The sequence below is a fragment of the Thamnophis sirtalis genome, unplaced genomic scaffold (genome assembly GCF_051295495.1).
Source record: "Thamnophis sirtalis isolate CommonGarterSnake01/CBP01778 unplaced genomic scaffold, rThaSir2_p1.2 scaffold_3, whole genome shotgun sequence".
In the NCBI taxonomy this organism is placed as follows: Eukaryota; Metazoa; Chordata; class Lepidosauria; order Squamata; family Natricidae; genus Thamnophis; species Thamnophis sirtalis.
The window spans coordinates 76769839-76789855 of NW_028261383.1; the positions used below are offsets into that span (position 1 = coordinate 76769839).

Below are 20017 nucleotides of genomic sequence, written 5' to 3' on the forward strand. Positions count from 1 at the left end.
GTTATTTTGCAGTCAACTGGGATATATCAAGTATTACTTATATGTTTGAATACATCCATTGAAGGAAGGGCCCACCAGCCGGGGTATTTTTTGAATAGCTTGGCTGGTAGAAAACACCAGGGACTTCATTGCTCTTCGAATCCTTTATGAAAAAGATTTGATCTTGATTTCTAATACTGATGGCCAGAGGAGTGAGTCTTCAGTAGATAGTAAATCACTACTTAAGAACTGTTCTCAAGCTGGTTCTGAGAAAGCAAATAAGATATGATAATTGTCACCCAAATCCTCAGCAGAGACAGGTGTGCTGAATGCAAATCACTTTTCCTTCAGGAATCAGTGTCAAAAATACCACCTTTTTATCACCTTTTTCTGACAGCTCAAATTGCTGATAGCTGACCAAATTGAAGCAGCCCATTTTCTTTGATTTAATGAGTTTCCTACGTATATTCCTTTCTTAGAGATAGTATCTTAACTTGAAAATATATGGAGGAATGCCTCTGAGCAAGTCTCATAGCTGCCGTTAATTTCTTTTTCATCAAACATTCATTATCAAACCATGGAGGCCTACCCTTAGGCAAACTTTTGAAGTTATTAGTTTAATTATTAGGTAAAATTTTGTTAATACATTTGAGAATGACTGCCAGTCAGCTGTGGGTGGATTGTTAGGGGAAATTTTGATTTGGGGTTATTCAGTATTCCCTCATGATCTACTTTGGACTATAATAACCTTTTATTCTGATCCACCTCTGAATTTCTTTAGAATTTTATTCTAACACACCTATTAGCAAAGTTATATGATCTTTAGTGTGAATAGTCTAGGAATTTCACACTAGCTAATCATCACTTTCTCCTGTTGGCTAGACAATGATCTCTAAGAAGAGAGTGGTTTTACTTTTCAATACACAAATAAGATCTAACACACTGCTCACACAGCCTCAATGGAAGCTGTCTGGATAAATATACTTATTATCCTTGCCTTCCAGAATATGAAGCTTACATTTAAAAATCAGTGACACCAAGTATATAACAGCAGTATTATTTTTTTGTTATCGCTTGAAACATTATTAAAACATTCATTCAGGAGACTACTATATTGAGTGAAAACATGAAAAGATTGGCCAAGTGTATCATTTAAAATTACCAATAATTATTGCTTGGATATGCCAAATAATTATTTCTTCCAGTATTATTTCTAAATGTATCCAGTAGTCAGAACTGTAATAAGCAAATGTATTTATGAGAATATAAACATTTACTACTATAAGCTCAAATATTTTATAGCTGAATTTCACTGCCAGTATTATGCAGATTATCCAGATTATCCTTGTTGCATTATTTCTCACCTGGCATTACAATTCTTCCATGATAAGAATTGAGAAATGAGGCTCATCTTTTTTCTTTAATTTTTGCATAGGAGTATACGAACATTGAAGAACAGGGAGTTGTCCTGCATCATTATCTCCTGTTAGTCGAGTTTCTTGTAAAGCAATTATCTCAAATTCAGAAAGGAATATCACAAAATCAGCAAATTCTTTCCAGCCATCTTACATTCTAAGCTACAATTTATATGGGTCTCTGCAAAACAAAATATTCTGGATTGGGATGGTGAGTAGAAGATGAAAGTTCAGACAGTTGATTTCTTTCTGAGCAGGGGTAGGATCCTACCAGTTTAACAACTGGTTTGCTGAGTGCTCTCTCTCTCTCTCTCTCTCATTTCTCTCTCCCTTTTCCTCTCCCTCTCTTCCCACTCTATCTCTCTCATTTGTTTCTCTCTTTTTCTTCTCTCTCATTCTCTCCCTTCATCATTTTCCCATTTCTTTTCTTTTTCTCCCCTTTCCTCTCTCCCCCTCTCCCCTCTCTCTCCCTCTCTTCTCACTCTGTGTCTCTTTTCTCTCTCTCGGAAAGCTGAGGCTGGACCAACCTGGTGAACTCTCCTTGGGGCTCTTCGCTACTCCTTTTCTTTCTCTTGGCAACGTCGGAAACCTTTTGGAAATCCAAGTGAGCACGAGCCACCGCGGCTCCTCAGCTGTTCCCCTTTCCATATACCCTCCTCCCAGATCCCATTCCCACCCCAGCAGCCCTCATATTAGTGAGATTGGTGTCGGTCATGGCTAGGTTGGGCCAGTGTCTTGGGGCAAAGAGTAGGCTGTGTGACCGGGTTGGCAGGGAGCCACAGGAGAGGGGTCAAAGAGCTGCATGCATGGGTTGCCGGCACCCAGTTTAGACTGAAGCTTGGAAGCCAGTTGTAATAGATCATCAACTAAAGACTTATCTTCCAAATAATTATGTGACTCATTGACCTACTGGATGTTCTTTTCTTTTATATAGTCTTATTTTGGAAAGAAATGCCTTTATTTATTAGGAATTTTCTACTTTTAGAGATTGGACTTAGCAGCATTTCCACAGCAAAGCAGCTAGAAAAAAATAAGGTAGAAAGAGACTCAAGTTGCAGCATTGGCTGATTACAACATAAGTCAAACCTTTTCAAGCTTGCTTAAGAGCCACTGTCATTCCTAAGGGAAAAGATGGCAAATCGTTGAGTTAAATCTCCCTCATCTTCCAAAAAGTCATTTGAAACAGCTATATTTCCTTTAATTAAATCTGGGGCATTTCTTTCTCTTTATCTTCTTCTAATCCTGATGTTAAAGCAATTCTCCATTTTACAGATAGTGGATGGTTGTGATTAGAAGCTTTAGAACTTGTATTGCCCTCCCTGACTTGGCTCTCTTCCCGGAATTTAGCAAGGGCTGCATACAGCTGCTATAACAAGACATATAATCGGCAGAATGTAAACCTCCCTAAAAAAAGTTATTGTTTGAAAAACACCCATGGAAAAAGAAAACATCTAAAAGTGAGCATTATCCTTTTAGATCTACACTTGATAAGAAACCAGAAGTTTTCTGTAAGCTCATTAGAGTATATTTTACAACAAAAAAGTTGTGAAATGGAACATATATTGCCTGTCTGTTGTGTCATCTACCTTCATGTAAAGGCGTATCAGCAACTTAAAGCAACATCCTGTGTCTCTGTAAAGTTAGTTCCTCCTCAGTGGCTCCTTTAACTGGAAACTTTTGCACATTGAGGTCACTTTTGAAATATAGGATTTGCGTTTGATTCTATCAAATAGCTTCAATAGTTTTCTATTAAAGTCTTTAACATCTATTTTTATCAGTATCCAGAAGTTGATTGAATATAGAAACAACTGTTTGAGCTGTTAAAAGGCAATTCTTAGCAATCAAACCCAAGTCTCCTTTCAAATTACTCCTAGTCTAAGCAGCATCCTCCCCTCTATCTGCTATCAGAGCCATTTCTTCAGAGGGAGGGCAACAACCATGGGTGGGTTCCTGCCAGTTCTAACCTGTATAGAAGAGGTTCCACAAATCTACCATGCCATTTAGAACTGGTTCCAGGTCCCTCCCCTCGCCCGTCCACACCATGCTTGCCCTGCCCACTGCTCACTGATTGGCTGGCTCACCCGCCCACCTCTAAGAGTCCTATGTAAACCTTAAAGTCTTAAAGCTGTCAAGTTTGAACACCCCTGGTTTTTTTCTAAAGGGTTAGAGGTGAAAAGGTCTTGTAACTTGACAGCTTTAAGACTTGCACACTTCAATGCTAGAATTCTTGAGTCTACATGACTGGAGGAGGAATTCTGGGAGTTGAAGTCCACAAATCTTAAAGCTGTCAAGTTTGAACACCCTTGGGGGTTGCTAAGCAAGCGCGTTGTTAAGGGAGTTTCTCCACATTTTACAAGTTGGCCATGCCCACCCAGTCACATGACTGCCAAGCCACTCCCACCCAGTCACATGGCCAGCAAGCCACTCCCACAAAGCAGGCCACACTACAGAAGAGGTTCTAAAAATTTTTGAAACCCACCACTGGCAACAATCCACTTCCTAGTGCAGGGGTTAGCAACCTTAAACACTCTAAGAGCCACAAAGGTCCTAACCGGAAGTCCCCTGATCAATTCTGGAACCGACTAGAAGTCCGGTTCCCTCACCATAGAGTCTCCTCCTAATGTAGCATCCTTTTTCCTCTATCTGTCCTAACCGAAAGCCCTTTCAATTGTGGAGTCGACGAGCTACAGGGAGCCGCAGCAGAGGGATGAAAGAACCACATGCAGCTCCAGAGCCATAGGTTGCTGCCCCCGTCCTAGTGTAATGAGGAATAAGAATGATTCATGAAGATTACAAGAGGGGAGGGAAACTTTAATGCAGTATTCTTAAGCAGGAATAAGCCCTCTATTTTTGGTTGCTAGAAATCATCACAGTCTCATCTTGTTTGGGATTTCCTCTTTGCTGAATTTCATGCTTCGGCTTCCCTTTGATCTTTCTTTTCAGGTTCTTGTTTGTCTCTGGTATATAATTTTGCATCCTCAGTTAGCATTTGAAATTATGTAGAACCATCTAGGATACCAGGAAATATTATTTTTAATTACAAATAATTAAAAATGAAAGGGTATGATGAGGAACTGAAACCCCCCCAAGGAAAAATACTAAAAATACTTTATTAAAACTACATAAATGAATAGAAAATCAGAAGCTCCTTAAAGAGCTGTCACTCTGTTGTCATCTTGAGTGGGAATCTGTCTCTACTGCATCAGTTGTATAACAATTACAAGTAGGTTACCCTACTTAAGATAAAATATTGACTGGAGCTAAATATTTCTTGAATATAAACTATTTTTGAGACTTACGATTTAGTTATTTTCTTTAAAAAAATCAATATTTTCATCTCAATTTTTAAATTACATTCATACTTTTGTTACAAAACCTGGAAATTTAGGATTATAATGTTTGGTCTGGTGCTTAATACTCAAATAAACACTGGGATTCTCTGCAGACCACATTATTTTTCAAAAAGTGAACTATTTCCATTTTTTCTCAATATTATTTTTCTTTCCCCTCCTACTCCTTCATGCTGGAAACAGCTTGTTATTTTAACCGGAACATTTAGATCCCTCCATAACTATTTCTTTAAAAATGTTATTCTGTTATTCCCGGATTCAGCACATCCAGTTTAGCTGCTACTCACAAAATTTCATTTATTAAATTATTATAAAATGTTATGAATTTTAACACAACGTTATTTGGACTTAATCTATGGAATTAGTTTATGGCTTACATCATCCAATAAAATTGAAGTAATTAAATATTCATGTGGGCATAAATAGAGTGATAAAATTGATGGTCTTATAGAGCCCTTGTTTTGGGTTATGGAGAAGTGTTTGCTAGTAAACTATGGCTCTCAGCACACAATATTTTGAAATAATTCTAGACCAGGTAAAGGAAAATGGTACATTTATGTTTTCTTTATAAAAGTATTTTCAAGATTATATAGTGATAATATTGTTATTGATGATAAATCCACAACAATCCTCTGTAAATGAAGGTTATGGACCAAAAATCACCATGCTAGTCTACTTCAACTGCTGTATTATATTAGCTCTTATCTATTTAGGGTGACATGCACAAATACAAGCCACTGAAAACTAACAGCTATTTTCGAAGCCAGTGGAAGATATGAAAGTGAAAGGGGTCTAGGACAACTCGTCACAGCCAACTCACTGCAGCCAACTTGCCATGGCCAACTTGCCATGGGACAAAAGTTATATAACATTTAAGGAATGGTGAAATAGAATCATTAAGGAAAGGTTGCAAAAGGAGAGACAAAATGAAATGTGAATGATGAAAATTAAAATAATTGATTAATTATTTTAAAAAATTTAAAATGTTGAATTGTCCCATGGCGCATTGGCTATGTCGAGCTGGCCATGGTGAGTTGGTCATGGTGAATTGGCAGCAGTGAATTGGCCATGAAAAGTAGGCTGAGGTGTATTGTCCCATTCCAAAATGGAAGGAAGTTAAACTTTTTAAATAAGTTAGAAATCCAGCTTCACTCATAAGGAATACTTTTTCTCTGTATGTATGTAGGTGTGAGAAGAGCAGAAAGGAGTATTTAGAAAGTAATGGATAGTGTAAAAATAAAAATGACAGAAATACCCCAAAGTGTCGTGGATGGTGAAATATATGGGGTTTTGTTTATGTGGAGGGAGAATAATATATTTGTAACTTTTAAGTTAACAGAAGATTGCTCAAGACCAAAGAACACCCTGATTTCTAGGAAACCAAAGAGACAAATGGCCTCAGATGGTGCAAGAATATTTAAATTTTCATTTTACTTCTGTAAAGGATTTGATGGCAACTATTAGTTAATCTCTATATTTATTTTACTGTATTCTATGCAAAGTAATCGAAATAGATAAGGTATTGATTGCTTTATTGGAATCAAAGACAACCAGGAAAGAAAAGAAGGTGAACAGTTGATAGAAATACACTTTAATGACAGTCACTTAAACATACTTTCTTCAAACCATACACAATTTAATTGTGGCCAAAAAGATCTGTGATTACAGGAGACCTACTATAAATCCAAGATATTTCAAGATTAGAGTTTATGCTAGGATGAATTAATGCTAATATGCTAATATAAATCCAAGATATTTCAAGATTAGAGTTTATGCTAGGATGAATTAATGCTAATATAGACACAGTTGTGCATTGAGAGTTTTGACTCATTTTGGGCATATGAAGGGTTGGTTTCATAGCTCCCACAATAGATTTCATGGAAAGTACAAGAGTTACCAGTTTTATGAATTGCCACAAAGAACTACACCAGACAGTGGAATTTTTATCATTTCTTAGGTTTCCTGGAAAGTTGTCTGCTGAGACACGTGAACTTTCAACTCATTAAGCCACTTATTGAATACACTGAATCATGGAGTTGGTAACGACCTTAGAGACTGAATTCAACCTCCTGCTTAAGCAGGCTCTGTTAATGCATTTCAGAAAGATGGACTATCTTGCTTTTGTTTGAAGTCCTCCAATAAATGGGAACCATTGAGGGACAGTTCTTGTCATCAGAAAAGTAGTTATACTAGTTAATCTGAAATTATTTCTCAATACTTTGGTTCTGATTCTGTCCTCTTGGGCAATACACAAACATTTTCAGTCCCTAATATATATGACAACTTTTAGAAATCTGAAGTCTTATATTTGCTCAGTGCTGTTTTCTATTGGCTAAACATAATTGTTTTTTTACAACTTGGCTTCCATATCCTGCACCATCTGGATTACCCTGAATTTGATCATTTGTCAATGCCTTTTTTAGATTGAAGTTCCGAGAAATGGACATTATTTTGAGTGGGGCTTGGCCAAAGTAGAGTGGAATATTTCTTCCCAGGAACTTCGATTGTATCAATGCATTCCAAACTAGTATTTTTCTTTTTAGTAACTGACTTTTTACCCAATTTTCCACAAGTATTCCCAGAGTTCTTTCACATAGAATCAACTACCATCAAGCCAGTCTGCCCCGATCATAAAGTATTGATTTTATTTTTCCTCCCTAAAACAGGACATTCCATTTTTCTTTGCTAAATTTCAGCCTGTTTTTTGACCAACTGCTCAAGCACATTTAAATAATTTGAATCTTCTCTTTCTCTTCTAAACTGTTACCTACGCCTCCTAATTTTGTGTTGCTTGAAAATTTGATATCCATCTTCTCAATCTTCATGTAATTAATCCAAATACTGAACATCACAGAAACAAGAATAGCTCTGTGGCATTCTACTAAATGTAATGAAGCCATGTTATTTCACTTATCTTTAACATATACATTAAACCAAGCCATTATCCCTTGGGAAAGAACTAATTCTAACAAAAGAAAATGAACCAATCTGTGTAATCACCTTGCAGCAACTAACTAGGTGATCTATTGTTTCTTGAACTTCTTTGTAGAGGTGGCATTTGCTATTTGTTGTTGTCTTCTCATGCTTTTGTTGAGTCTTCCTTATGGATAGTTTGTTTTTCTTTCAAATCTATAGACATGCAATTTTGTGAAAACAGATTATTGTGAAGAATTATATCTTTATATTTCCATATTATTTACAATCATATACTTAGTTTATTTCCCACTGTGCCAGTACCTAATGTGAACTCTTTTCTTATATATTTTCAAATTTTAGGAAAAAATAACTTTCTCTGATTCTAATTAAATGAGAATTGACCTGGTAATTGGTAGTTAAAATATGGAGAGTAATCCTTCTCTGTTTGTAATCCTGCAATTCTTAATTGTTTACATGCATGTCACAAGTTTATAACCTAAACCTATAAAACTAGATTACAGTGTGATCTGAATAGATTCCAAATGCTTTAAGTTCTGTTGACTTGGTGATTTTCTAGTAAAGAAACATGCAATGTGTGAAGAGCTATGTAAAAATTGTGACCTGCACACACTCATTATCACGATCCATTGCCTTAGAATCTCTTGTAGGCAGAGGTGGAGAATGTAGCTCAGTTTCTAGGTTTCTGGTTGAGGATCATCTCTATATATAAAAGGCAAATACCACTCACTCATCACAAAATTTCAAGAACTGTAAAGCTTACAAACTTGAAATTCGGCACGTACAGTATGTTCCTCTTGGTTTCTAGGTACTTGCTAAAAATGATTTTTCAAAATGACCATCAGATCATCAGTATTTTTTATACAGTATTACATTAACACATGTCAATGCTAAGGAGTTAGAAGTACTACTCCCCCTCCCCACCTCAAAGGAACTCTGTTCCAAGTGCCAGTTGCCTTATATGGGCATGGCCAGCACATGACTCATCCAGTCTGTGGGATGGAAGATTAGACATTTTCTTCCCCCTCCCCAGCTGAAAAGAACTCTGTCCCAAATGCCAGTTGCCTTATATTAAAATGCTCTGATGCTAAGGAGTTACACATTCTACATGAATTTTCAAGCTTTAAGTGTCAATGTATCAAGCCCGATTGTAACTACTCATTAATTTTCAAGCTTTAAGGGTTAATTTATCAAGCCCAATCACATAGTTTTGTAGCGAAGCATGGGTATCCAGCTAGTTCTTTAATAAACTGAAAGTTTATGACATGCCAATAATTATCTTAATATGAATTCAAACTTACTTTATGAAAGTTTCTATCCTCCAGTGGATAATGGATGATATTACAGTAGTAAAACCAAAGACAAAATTTTCCACTGAGGCCAGTGCTAATTGATAAAAGGATGAGGACACACTGACTCTCTGAAACCTAGTTAGCTGTTGTACTTGTCTATATTTGTCTGAAGGAGAGAGGAGGTAGAACCACTCTCTGAGAGATACCAGATACAAAGTTCCCAGATGAATATTCATTTTATATCTACAAAACTATAAATTGAATGATTTATATGAGGACATTAAATATAGCAGCTTTTTCCTACACTGAGAGTAATAGTAGTAACTGTAGTTCTAGCAGTTTTATTTGGACATATTATCAGTATGTAGGTTATCACTTTTAGTTAGAGTTCTGTAAACTCCTACTTGTTTCACACACCCAAGTTTCATATTTCAAACACCATAAAGCCTTCCTCATCATACAGACTGATGCAACAGATCAGTTAAACAAATGGGTTAATGAAGTCTTTCCCAACCAAATATTATTTAGACATATGAGGATTACAATTCCCAGAATTTCTTGCCTGCATTACTGAAAAAGCATGATATTATTAAAGCTGAAGTATGCAAAGGTTGATTAAGAATTCAATTAGTTGTCACTGAAAACATGGTTTAAAGTTGGTAGATACAATTAAAAATATTCAGATGGTAAATTGGAACCTGATAGCTCACTTAATGGTAGTTATAAAAGAAAAATGTATATGTTAATTTTTTTAAAAAAAATCTTTCACCACCCACTCACTCAGTGATACTGGGCAGCTTATTAAAATGTGTATGTTATGTTTACTAATAGCACTGTATTTTTATTACTTTAAACATGCTTTAAATGATGCTGGTGAGATTACTGGAGTAAACAATATATGATATTTAAATCATATACTTGTATAAATGTGGTTTGAAGTGAAGGAACTGATGTTTAAAGAACATTTCAAGTTTTTATTTCAGTGTTATGAAAGGAGTGATTGTGATGAATGTTCTAATTGACCTACTCTGATCCACCAACAGCAAAACCTTGGTTCTTAAAAGTCATGCTTAAATTATATTCTGATTAGAGTGCTGCACTCCCTTTAGAGTGGAGTATTTCAGCTCCACTGATGCTTGTGGAGAATATAAGAGATGGGATCTCTTCCATTCCACTATCTAGGCATGGAGAGCATCTCACTGCAGGCTAATGCCAGCTATACTAGTTGTCTATAGCAATAGCAATAGCAGTTAGACTTATATACCGCTTCATAGGGCTTTCAGCCCTCTCTAAGTGGTTTACAGAGTCAGCATATTGCCCCCAACAATCCGGGTCCTCATTTTACCCACCTCGGAAGGATGGAAGGCTGAGTCAACCCTGAGCCGGTGAGATTTGAACAGCCGAACTGCAGAACTGCAGTCAGCTGAAGTAGCCTGCAGTGCTGCATTTAACCACTGCGCCACCTTGGCTCTCTAGTTGTCTATTCATTTTTGTATGCAGTACTGCTTTTTAAAAATCCTTTTAGTATATATTAGGACTTAGTGGATGATTGAACATAGGTGAGACTGTTTGGCCTAAAAACTGGCTTTTTAAATGTATAAATAAATACATAAATATGACCTAACATATGATTTGTTCTCCATAGAAATCTTAAAACTGGGTAAAGAAAATCCAGTTAAACGAATGAAAAATATATTGTTTATAAATAAATAGAGGAAAACTATCCAAAACTACATATTTGTATGTGGAAAAAAAGGTGAACCTTTGCTTTCCGTAACAAATGTTCTCCTCTCCCCTGGACAACAATAATAGGAACTAAATGTTTCCAATAACTGTTGATCAGTCCTGTGCAAATATTGGTTTAGAGGAATTTCAGTCCATTCTTTCTTTCAGAACAGCTTTGAGAGTTGAATGCTGGTAAATTCCTTCAAGTCATTAAATTTCTTCTGTTTTAATAATCCTTTGCTTGTCCTTCATTGATATTTAGGCAACAAAATAGGATCATATATTACAACTCATTAGACATAGTTCTCAACCTATGACCACAATTGGGTTCAGAACTTTAATCGCTAAGTGACTAGTTGTTAAATGCATCTGATTTTTTTCCTCCATGAACATTAAGCAAATCTGGCTTCCCACTTTGACTTTATTTGTCAGAAACCCCCCTGGGAATGGCAATCTCATGACCCTGGGATGCTGCAACTGTTGTAGATACAGGCTGGTTGCTAAGTGCTTGACTGTGATAATGCAGTGTGGACTAATCATAAGTCACTTTTCTGGGGAGTGTCATAACTTTAAAAGGTCACTGAACAAATGGTATAAAGTTGAAGACTACCTGTATATTACCTGAGGACAGTAATTATCTAAATAATTTCAAATGTTTTCTTTTTTTAAGGTTTGTAGATATTTACTGAGTTGGAGATTATATAACGTAACTGATAGACTTGAATTCATGTTGTTGCCTGTTGTATGATACTGGGCCAGTCTTCTCTTAATTTACTTTGATGTGAAAGGATATTAATCTACTAAGGAAAAAAAGAGAGGATATAATTAATATTGCATCATCTCTACCATAAAGTATGATGGCCTCTGGAACTTTTGATTCATGTCTGTAAGAAAAGAACAGAATTATTTATGATCTCTAAGCCTAAAGGATGGGACAGTAACTCTAGCAGCACAGAGGTCTATTGTAGCATGGATATATTCATAACATGAAAGGTAGGGTATCTCAAATACCCCCCTCCTGGGTCTACACTCAATCTTGCTCTGCCTCTTGTTGTGGTTGTGGTTTAGTGGCTTAATGATTATTCTTGGCACCCTTCTTCCAAGGAGGCATCTCTCCTGCTGTTTTCCCTGAATCACTGGCATGTGAAAAAGACTGGGCTCCCACGAACTGTACTGCTTTCCTGGTAACTACAAAGTACAATAAGCTAATTGCAGTAGTACTACTCCTAGCTATACAGTGTGGGATATTAATCTCCTTCCTCTCCAACAACTTGGAAGATATATCAAACTCACAAGGCATAAATAAAACCAAACTTGATTAAGAAAGCAAACAATCAAATGTGAAAGCCTTATTCAATTTTAAACATCAACATGCAAATAATCAAAGTTAAACTAGTATATATGCTGAATGGCTTCATAACTATTAATTTTCAGCAAAAGAACATACAACCATGTGCTGCAGCTGCCAAAAAAGCCAATGGAGTCCTAGGCTGCATCAACAGGGGAATAGTATCAAGATCAGGTGGAGTATTAGCACCGCTATATACCCACTTGGTGAGACCACACGTGGAGTACTGTGTCCAGTTCTGGTCAACATAATATAAAAAAGATGTTGAGACTCTAGAAAGAGTTTTGAGAAGAGCAACAAAAATGATTAGGCTAAAACATATGATGAATTCTTGCAAGAACTAGATATGTCTAACAAAAAGGACTGGAATGACATGATGAGGGGGGACAACCTATTCTTTAAAGCACCTTGATGGCAAGACAAGAAGTAACAGATGGAAACTTATCAAAGAGAGAACCAAGCTAGAACTAAGGAGAAATGTCCTGACAGCAAGAACAATTAATAGGTGGAATAGCTGCATTCTACAGTCTAAGCCAGTTCCAGTAGGAAAGGTGATAAACTGGCACATTGAGCAACAATGTGTTGTTACATGGATAGCTTAAATCCTTGTATTCTGCATTCTGGATAACAGAAAACAGATCTGTTGCCGTTTGTCTGATCCTTCTTAAAATGTAATACCTGGAATTGGACATAGTGCCTGGGTGGGGTCTGACCAATACAAAATATAGTAGAACTACTTCTTCCTATTCTTTGGAAGCTACCCCTCAATAGTGCAACTTAAAATTGCATTTGGCTATTTTAGCCATATTGCTGCTGATCCATATTTAATTTGTGATCAACTACTACTCTAAGCAATTTTTCACACATTTTATTACCAGGCCGACTCCTGCTCTTCCTATAAATATGCATTTGATTTTCCCCCATTACATTTCACTCTGTTAAATTTAATTATGTTATATTTAGCCAATTATAATTTTGAATCTTACTTCTGTTTTAGAATATTAGCTGTTTCATCCAGTTTTGCATTATCTGATAAGCTTTTAATTCATTTCTTTCTCTGAATTCTTACAGAAAGTGTTGAAAAGTACTCGGCTCGTAACCAAAATCTATGTCATCTCACTCCAGATTTAGGGGGGAACCACTTTTCAACAATTTAAGGATGATTTTTTTAAAGCAACTTGTGGATCCATTCAATTATATGCTATCCAGGTAATATTTAACTATTGTGTGAATCAAAATGTTGCTATTTGGTATAATGTTTTGCTGAATTGCAGCATGTTGTTTCGACACTAGTCCCAGATCCTACTAAGGAAATTATCTGATGAAAAATGTAATAAGATTAGTCTGACTAGACTTGTTCTTGACAAATCCACCACAGATACCAGCTATTATTGGATTATTTTCAAGTTGTTTACAAACCAACCACTTTCTAATTTATTCTGTAGTTCCCTAGATCCTTCTTACCTTGCATTTCTCATCCTCTAGTTATCTGCTACATCATCAATTTATGAGTTTTTCTTAGGTGGATTGGATCAGCAAGACTGAAGCTCTTGGAGATGTGAATTCCTTCAATGCATACTCCCTGACTATATTTCTATCAAACACAGGGTACAACCTCTCTCCCCCATATGAACACACTTCATATGTTTCATGGACACATATCCTCTTTGAGGTCTTTTCTTAGAAGAGCGAGGATCTCATTGTTGGAATGAAAAGACTGCCTGCAAATTAAACCTGGGGATCATGAGGCTTCAGCTTACTGGAAACAAACAGAAAGTTCATTTGAAAATAAATGAAACAACCTCCCCCCCCACCAACCCAGCTAATTCTAAAGGATAGATCAAAGCCTGGTATCAAGTAGCTTTTCTCTTCTTAATCAGTTTGTACACCATATACACATTCAACTCTGAAAAATGCATTATGACATAACAGAATTAGACAACTGGTGCACCTGGCTTTTATATTCTCAAAAGTGATAAATATAGTAGTAAACCGTTCTCTAAAAAGGAAGTGGTTATAATATTATTACTGTGAGTAAAGTGATTTATTTTGTCAGTTGTGTTCCATTGTACGTATCACTGAAACCTCTAGCTGTTTATTTCTGAAAAAGCCCAAAGCAAAGCAAGTATGGGTTGGCCAATTTAGATCTGTTTTCTGTTTGTAGCTTTATTTATTTACATACATACATACATACATACATACATACATACATACATACATACATACATGCCAGGGGTGGGTTCCAGCAGGCACTAATGCCGGTTTGCTCATGTGTGCACTTGATGTGCGCTGCATGCGCATGCACAGTGCAATTAAAAATTTTATGCAGAGAACTGAAAAACAAGATGGCACCATCAATGGTGCTCCTGGGGAACCAGTTCGGGGGTATGGCAGGTTTGGGTTGCTGCCAGTTCCAACGACCCAGGCCGGCAAACCACTACTGGTTCAGCCAAAACGGTCCAAACCAATAGGAACCCACCACTGATGTAAACTGCTTTCATTTGGATAGCTCTGGGAAAACCAATACAAAATGAATATTTTCACAGCTTAAAAACAACCATGAAGATTATAAAAATATTTTTAGAGGGTTGGAACACACAAAACAGACTAGAAATAAGTAGTAAATTACAAACCAATCATCTTTTGTTATTTGTTAAGTCACAGTTGCAATCAGAAAGCCAACAACGTTTTGTTTTCAGACTGTATGCTACTTCCCTAAAAACCCTTCAAGGTTTATTCGTTGAACAATACACCAAGTGCAACACCGAAACAATACCACTTAGCTAAATTCAGTCATTTTACAATTTAGCTGAACTCTGTCACTGTCCAAAAATGCTGTGACAAAAGGCCTGCCCACATTCTCTCTTCTTTGATTTTATCTTTACTGGGAGAATCCTACCTATGCAACCAATATTTTGCTTCCAGGTGTGTTTAATATTGGCAATAACTGGCACAGTGAATTAGCAGCTGTTCCATCTAGCTGTGCTGGGGCAGAGAATTTCAGTACAATATTGAATTAAGATCATTGTGGAAAACAGTGCTACAAAAAATGGTGAAGTCAGCCTGTATTTCCTTTAAAACAGTCAAAATCAATTACAGTTCATTTACTGACTGTTTGAAGTTACAACATAGTTGAAAAAGTGACTTATGACCATTTTTCACATTTATGTCCACTACAGCATCCCCGTGGTCATGTGATGAAAATTTGGATGCTTGGCACTGTCCCAGGATCATGTGATGACCTTCAATGGGGAAGCCAGATTCACTTAACAACCATGTTACTAACTTAAGCACTTCAATGAATCAACTTAACAACTATGGCAAGTTGTGAATTTGGCCCCATTCGTAAAATGGGGCCAAATTCACTTAATGACCGTTTTTACTTAGCAATGGAAATTTTGGGCTCAATTGTGCTCATACGTCGAAGACTATCTGTACTGTGAAATTTTTTATTCTTTAGCTAATTTTTTTTAGATCCAGTCAATTAGCGCTTGTGGGTCTGTAACAAAGTAGGATTGAATTATCATAAGTGCATGTTCTCTGGCTTTGAGTCAAGCACTTCAGGAAGCAGAATTAGAAGAAAATACAAAACTATTTTATATAAGATTGAATTGAATTGAATTGAATTTATTATATTTCTATGCCGCCCTATTCCCAGAAGGGACTCAGGGCGGCTCACAAATCAAGTCAGGGAAGGGAGGGGATACAAATAGGAAAAAAAGACATGGACAAAAACAATACCACAATTTAAAAACAATCAACAACCACACCATTCGAGCGGGGACAAGAACTCATCAGCCCCAGGCCGGTCGGAACAGCCAGGTTTTAAGGGCTTTGCGGAAAGCCTGGAGGGTGGTGAGGGTTCGAATCTCCATGGGGAGCTCATTCCAGAGGGCCGGAGCAGCCACAGAGAAGGCCCTCCTCCGGGTGGTCGCCAGTCAGCATTGGCCAGTAGATGGAATTCGGAGGAGGCCTAATCTGTGGGATCTAATCGGTCTGTTGGAGGTAATTGGCAGCAGGCGGTCTCTCAAGTACCCAGGTCCAATACCATGAAGGGCTTTATAAGTGACGACTAGCACCTTGAAGCGTACCCGAAGACCAATAGGCAGCCAGTGCAGCTTGCGGAGGATAGATGTAACGTGGGTGTACCGAGGTGCACCCACGATCGCTCGCGCGGCTACATTCTGGACAAGCTGAAGTCTCAGAATGCTCTTCAAGGGCTGCCCCATGTAGAGCACATTGAAGATCACTTCAGGAGTAGTTGAAATCTCAAAAAAGTTAATTCAGTAACCATATAATAACTCTACAAAGTCTTGGGTTTAGTCTAAAAATGCAACTGCCCTTTCAATTCTATGGTTTAGATCGATGTTTCTCAACTCTGGCAACATTAAGACAAGTGGCCTTTAATTCCCAGAATTCCCCAGTCAGCTCCATGATCTGCCTCAATATCCATTCTTGGCTTCTAACGTTTTAAGCTTCCCAGGTTTACTTTCTTCATATTTTGCACATTTTTGTAGCTGGCTGACATGTTCAACCGCTTTTCTTCCACACACACACCCCGCTACCAATTCCTGTTGACTGGGGAATTCTGGGAGCTGAAGTCCACCTGTCTTTAAGTTGCCATGGTTGAGAAACACTGGTTAGATGAAATGAACTGAGGATATCTTTTTGTAAGCCGACCGGAGTCCTCCGGGATTGGGCGGCCTATAAATCTTTAAATAAATAAATAATAAATAATAAATAAATAATAAATAAATAATAAATAAATAATAAATAAATAAATAAATAAATAAATAAATAAATAAATAAATAAATAAATATCCAGTCTCGAACTTTGCCCTCTTTGCGGCTAGGTCAACCAATCTTTGACTTTCATGCAAGGAAGATAGTCAGGCTGAAACTGAACAGATGCAGTTAACAGGGGAATATTTTGTTGCAGTATTCCAATCCTAACTCTGGGGATAAACAAGTATAATCCTTACACGGTCTCTTATTAGAGATTAGGCCTCTGATTAGGCTGGAATTTTATTTGCACCCTTGGAGCAAAGTGTCTCTCCAAGTCAGAAACCACAGCAACTTTCCAGCTCTACTTAAACTCCTCTTGATAATTACAGCCATGTACCTACCACTGGAAGCCTGTGCCACCACCTGGCACCAAGCCCATGTTATTTCTAAGAACACTGACACTGCTGAACAGCTACTGAACCCATCTGCTAGCAGCTGAAGGGCAAACAAAACCCAGCCTCTGCACATTTATTGTTGAAAACCTCTATTTACTTTCTTATCCTTAATTCTACAAGGAACTGAAATCTGTGCCAACTTGTACCAACAGCATAACATGTCATGTAAAATGACAAAACATTATTATTACCTGCCTGCACATTTATGACACAGTTAGTAAGTCCTGGAGAGCTCGTAGTTAAATTATAAAGGCTTTCCTTGTTTGAACTTCCCCTCTCAAGGGACATCCGATGGGTTTGGGAATGTCACACCACTTATAGGCTGCCATGTTAATATATCTTATGAGAGTCATCTGTAATCTTTTGCCAAAAGTGCATTAGATGTTATGGTACACATTGTAATGAAAAAAGACAGGTTGTTCTTTAACAATGCACTTTGGCAACGAAGCCTATCTCGTGCAAGAAGGAATGGCAATTCCATTTGTGTCCTTAAGGCAGGGTCAGCATTTGTGGTATCATTTTACAGATTATTGGCACAAGGTTGAGGAAATGAATATTACCAGAAGGAAGAAAACAGAAGAGTGCAGTACAGTGATACAGGCAGCATGTACCAGTGGAAAGTTATATTTGGATCCAGCTCCAAATAAGTAATGAACATATTGGGGCAGATTTTTTTAAAATGTAAACAACGGAATACAAAAGAGTGTTTTTTTCATTCCTAAAATAATGCACTGAAAAAAAGCAACATACCATTTTACAATAGTATTTATCAAAAGGAATATTAAGCAGCAAAATTCAATACTGATACATTATCAAGTGTGGAGTATACTTTGAAGCTTCCCTCTGATATGTACTAATTACGGATACATACACACTTCTTTTCTTTTCAGGGGTGTCAAACTGTTATTTTGGTCAGCAAATTCAATTCCTGCTTCTCAGTACCTGGTTTACAGATCAAAAACTCTAAATAGGCAAATACTGAAATAGCAATTAGAGGACAATGGAAAGAAAAGGAAAAATAATCTCTTAAATTTCTCCTTATGATTTAAAAAAAGTTTCAGTATCTCATATTTCTGTAAAAATATTTTATTCTGTATTCGTAGTATTTTATTCTTAACTCCATTCTATACTCTTAAATTAAGGAATGAAAAGCAATTATAAGATACAGAACAATAGCTATTATACATTGGATATAAATGCTATGTCTCTTACGTAACAACTGGAATAATCACAAAATAACTTGAAAATTTGAAGTAAATCATCCTCAGCAAAATGCAAGTTAGCAGATGTTATCAAGAGACATCTGGCTTTCTGAGAACATACCCTTAGAAAGCACTGTAAACACCCCCAGGGTTGGGAGATAGAACCAGTCATGATCTTTGGTGATCTTCTTTCCTACGTTTTTGAATATGCAGAAACCTTGGCCTGGATAGAAATAAGACAAATCACAACATTAAATCTTACTAAAAAGAGTATAAAAGTTAAAAAGGGAGCTTTGTAGCACTTTAAAGACTAGCACATTTTACAGTATGAGCTTTCTTAGAAATTATTAGATGTTGACAGTTTTATAATCCCTTAATAATATGTAAGAATGGTTTTAACAAAGAGTTCATTTTAAATACCCTAGTACAGGGGTGTCAAACTCGATTTCATTGAGGGCCACATTAGGGTTGTGTTTGACCTCTGGGCCCGGGTGGGTGTGGCCAGCTTGACATCACTCATGCCAGGGTGATGGTGGCCCGAATGCTCTGCCAGTGAAAACAGGCTCCTGAGCTCTGTTTTTGGCTGGGACAGCCTCCTGCAACCCTCTGTCAGTGAAAATGGAGCACATGGCCCTCCTAAGCTCCATTGTTGCTGGCAGAGATACCATGGGCAGTCCTTCGCTGTTTCCAGAGTGGCCCTGTGGGTCAGATCTGGCCCATGGGCCTTGAATTTGACACCCCTGCCCTAGTATGAGACTGATTGTATTTGGAGACAAAGATGTTAATTAATTTTTTCACGAGGCAATAAATTTCCAAGTCATTCTTAAGTTTCACAAGACTCATTTTACAACTCCAGGTGTTCAATGAAAAGAATAAAGTACAATATTTGGCCCAACTTCTGCATGATATACAAATAAACTGAAACATGTTCAACAACATTTCACTGTATTTTATGCAGAAAGCAACATCTCTTTTCAATGTTTCCTATTCTTCCATGGAACTGTTTGATGCACAACATTTATATACTTGACTCAACTTTGGTTTCGTAGCATACAGATAGTCCTTGACTTATGACCACAATTGAGTCCAAAATTTCTGGGACATTTTGTTAAGTGAGTTTTGCTCCATTTTTACGATCTTTCTTGCCACAATTGCTAAGTGAATCACTGCAGCTGTTAAAATTAGTGACATGGTTGTTAAATGGATCTGGCTTCCCCAGATCCCCAGAATTGCTTCTCAGAAGGTCACTAAAGATGATCACATGATTTTGGGATACAAATATGAGTCAGTTGCCAAGCAAGTGAATTTTGATCACGTGACTATGGGGATGCTGCAGTGTGAAAAATAGTTATAAATCACTTTTTTCAGTGTCATTGTAACTTTCAATAGCCATTAAATGAACTGTTGTAAGTTGAGGACTACCTGTATTGTGGGTTGCCTATAGAACTTTTATAAGAGTTCTATAAGAATCTTGCTGCAAATAAATAGAAGATCAATTCCACAAATGACAAAAGAAATAAAACTGTATTATTATTGGAAGGATACAGGCTGATATATGACAATAAAAAATTAGTTAATTTTAGTAGAATAGA

General features: G+C 36.9%; 1 protein-coding gene across 3 annotated transcripts in view; it reads right to left on the bottom strand.

Annotated features, from left to right (window-relative positions):
• Positions 1-20017, bottom strand: part of HEMK1 (HemK methyltransferase 1, mitochondrial release factors N(5)-glutamine) — a 90937-nt gene that overhangs the window by 22285 nt on the left and 48635 nt on the right. For 2 of the 3 annotated variants that reach the window (XM_087709240.1, XM_087709241.1), the window contains exon 11: positions 18547-18648. In XM_087709240.1, the coding sequence (XP_087565366.1) occupies positions 18594-18648 (55 nt within the window). In that variant the 3' untranslated portion in view covers positions 18547-18593. Of the gene's footprint in view, positions 1-17972; positions 18649-20017 lie in introns of those variants that run through there. The other variant, XM_087709239.1, reaches the window with a different exon arrangement.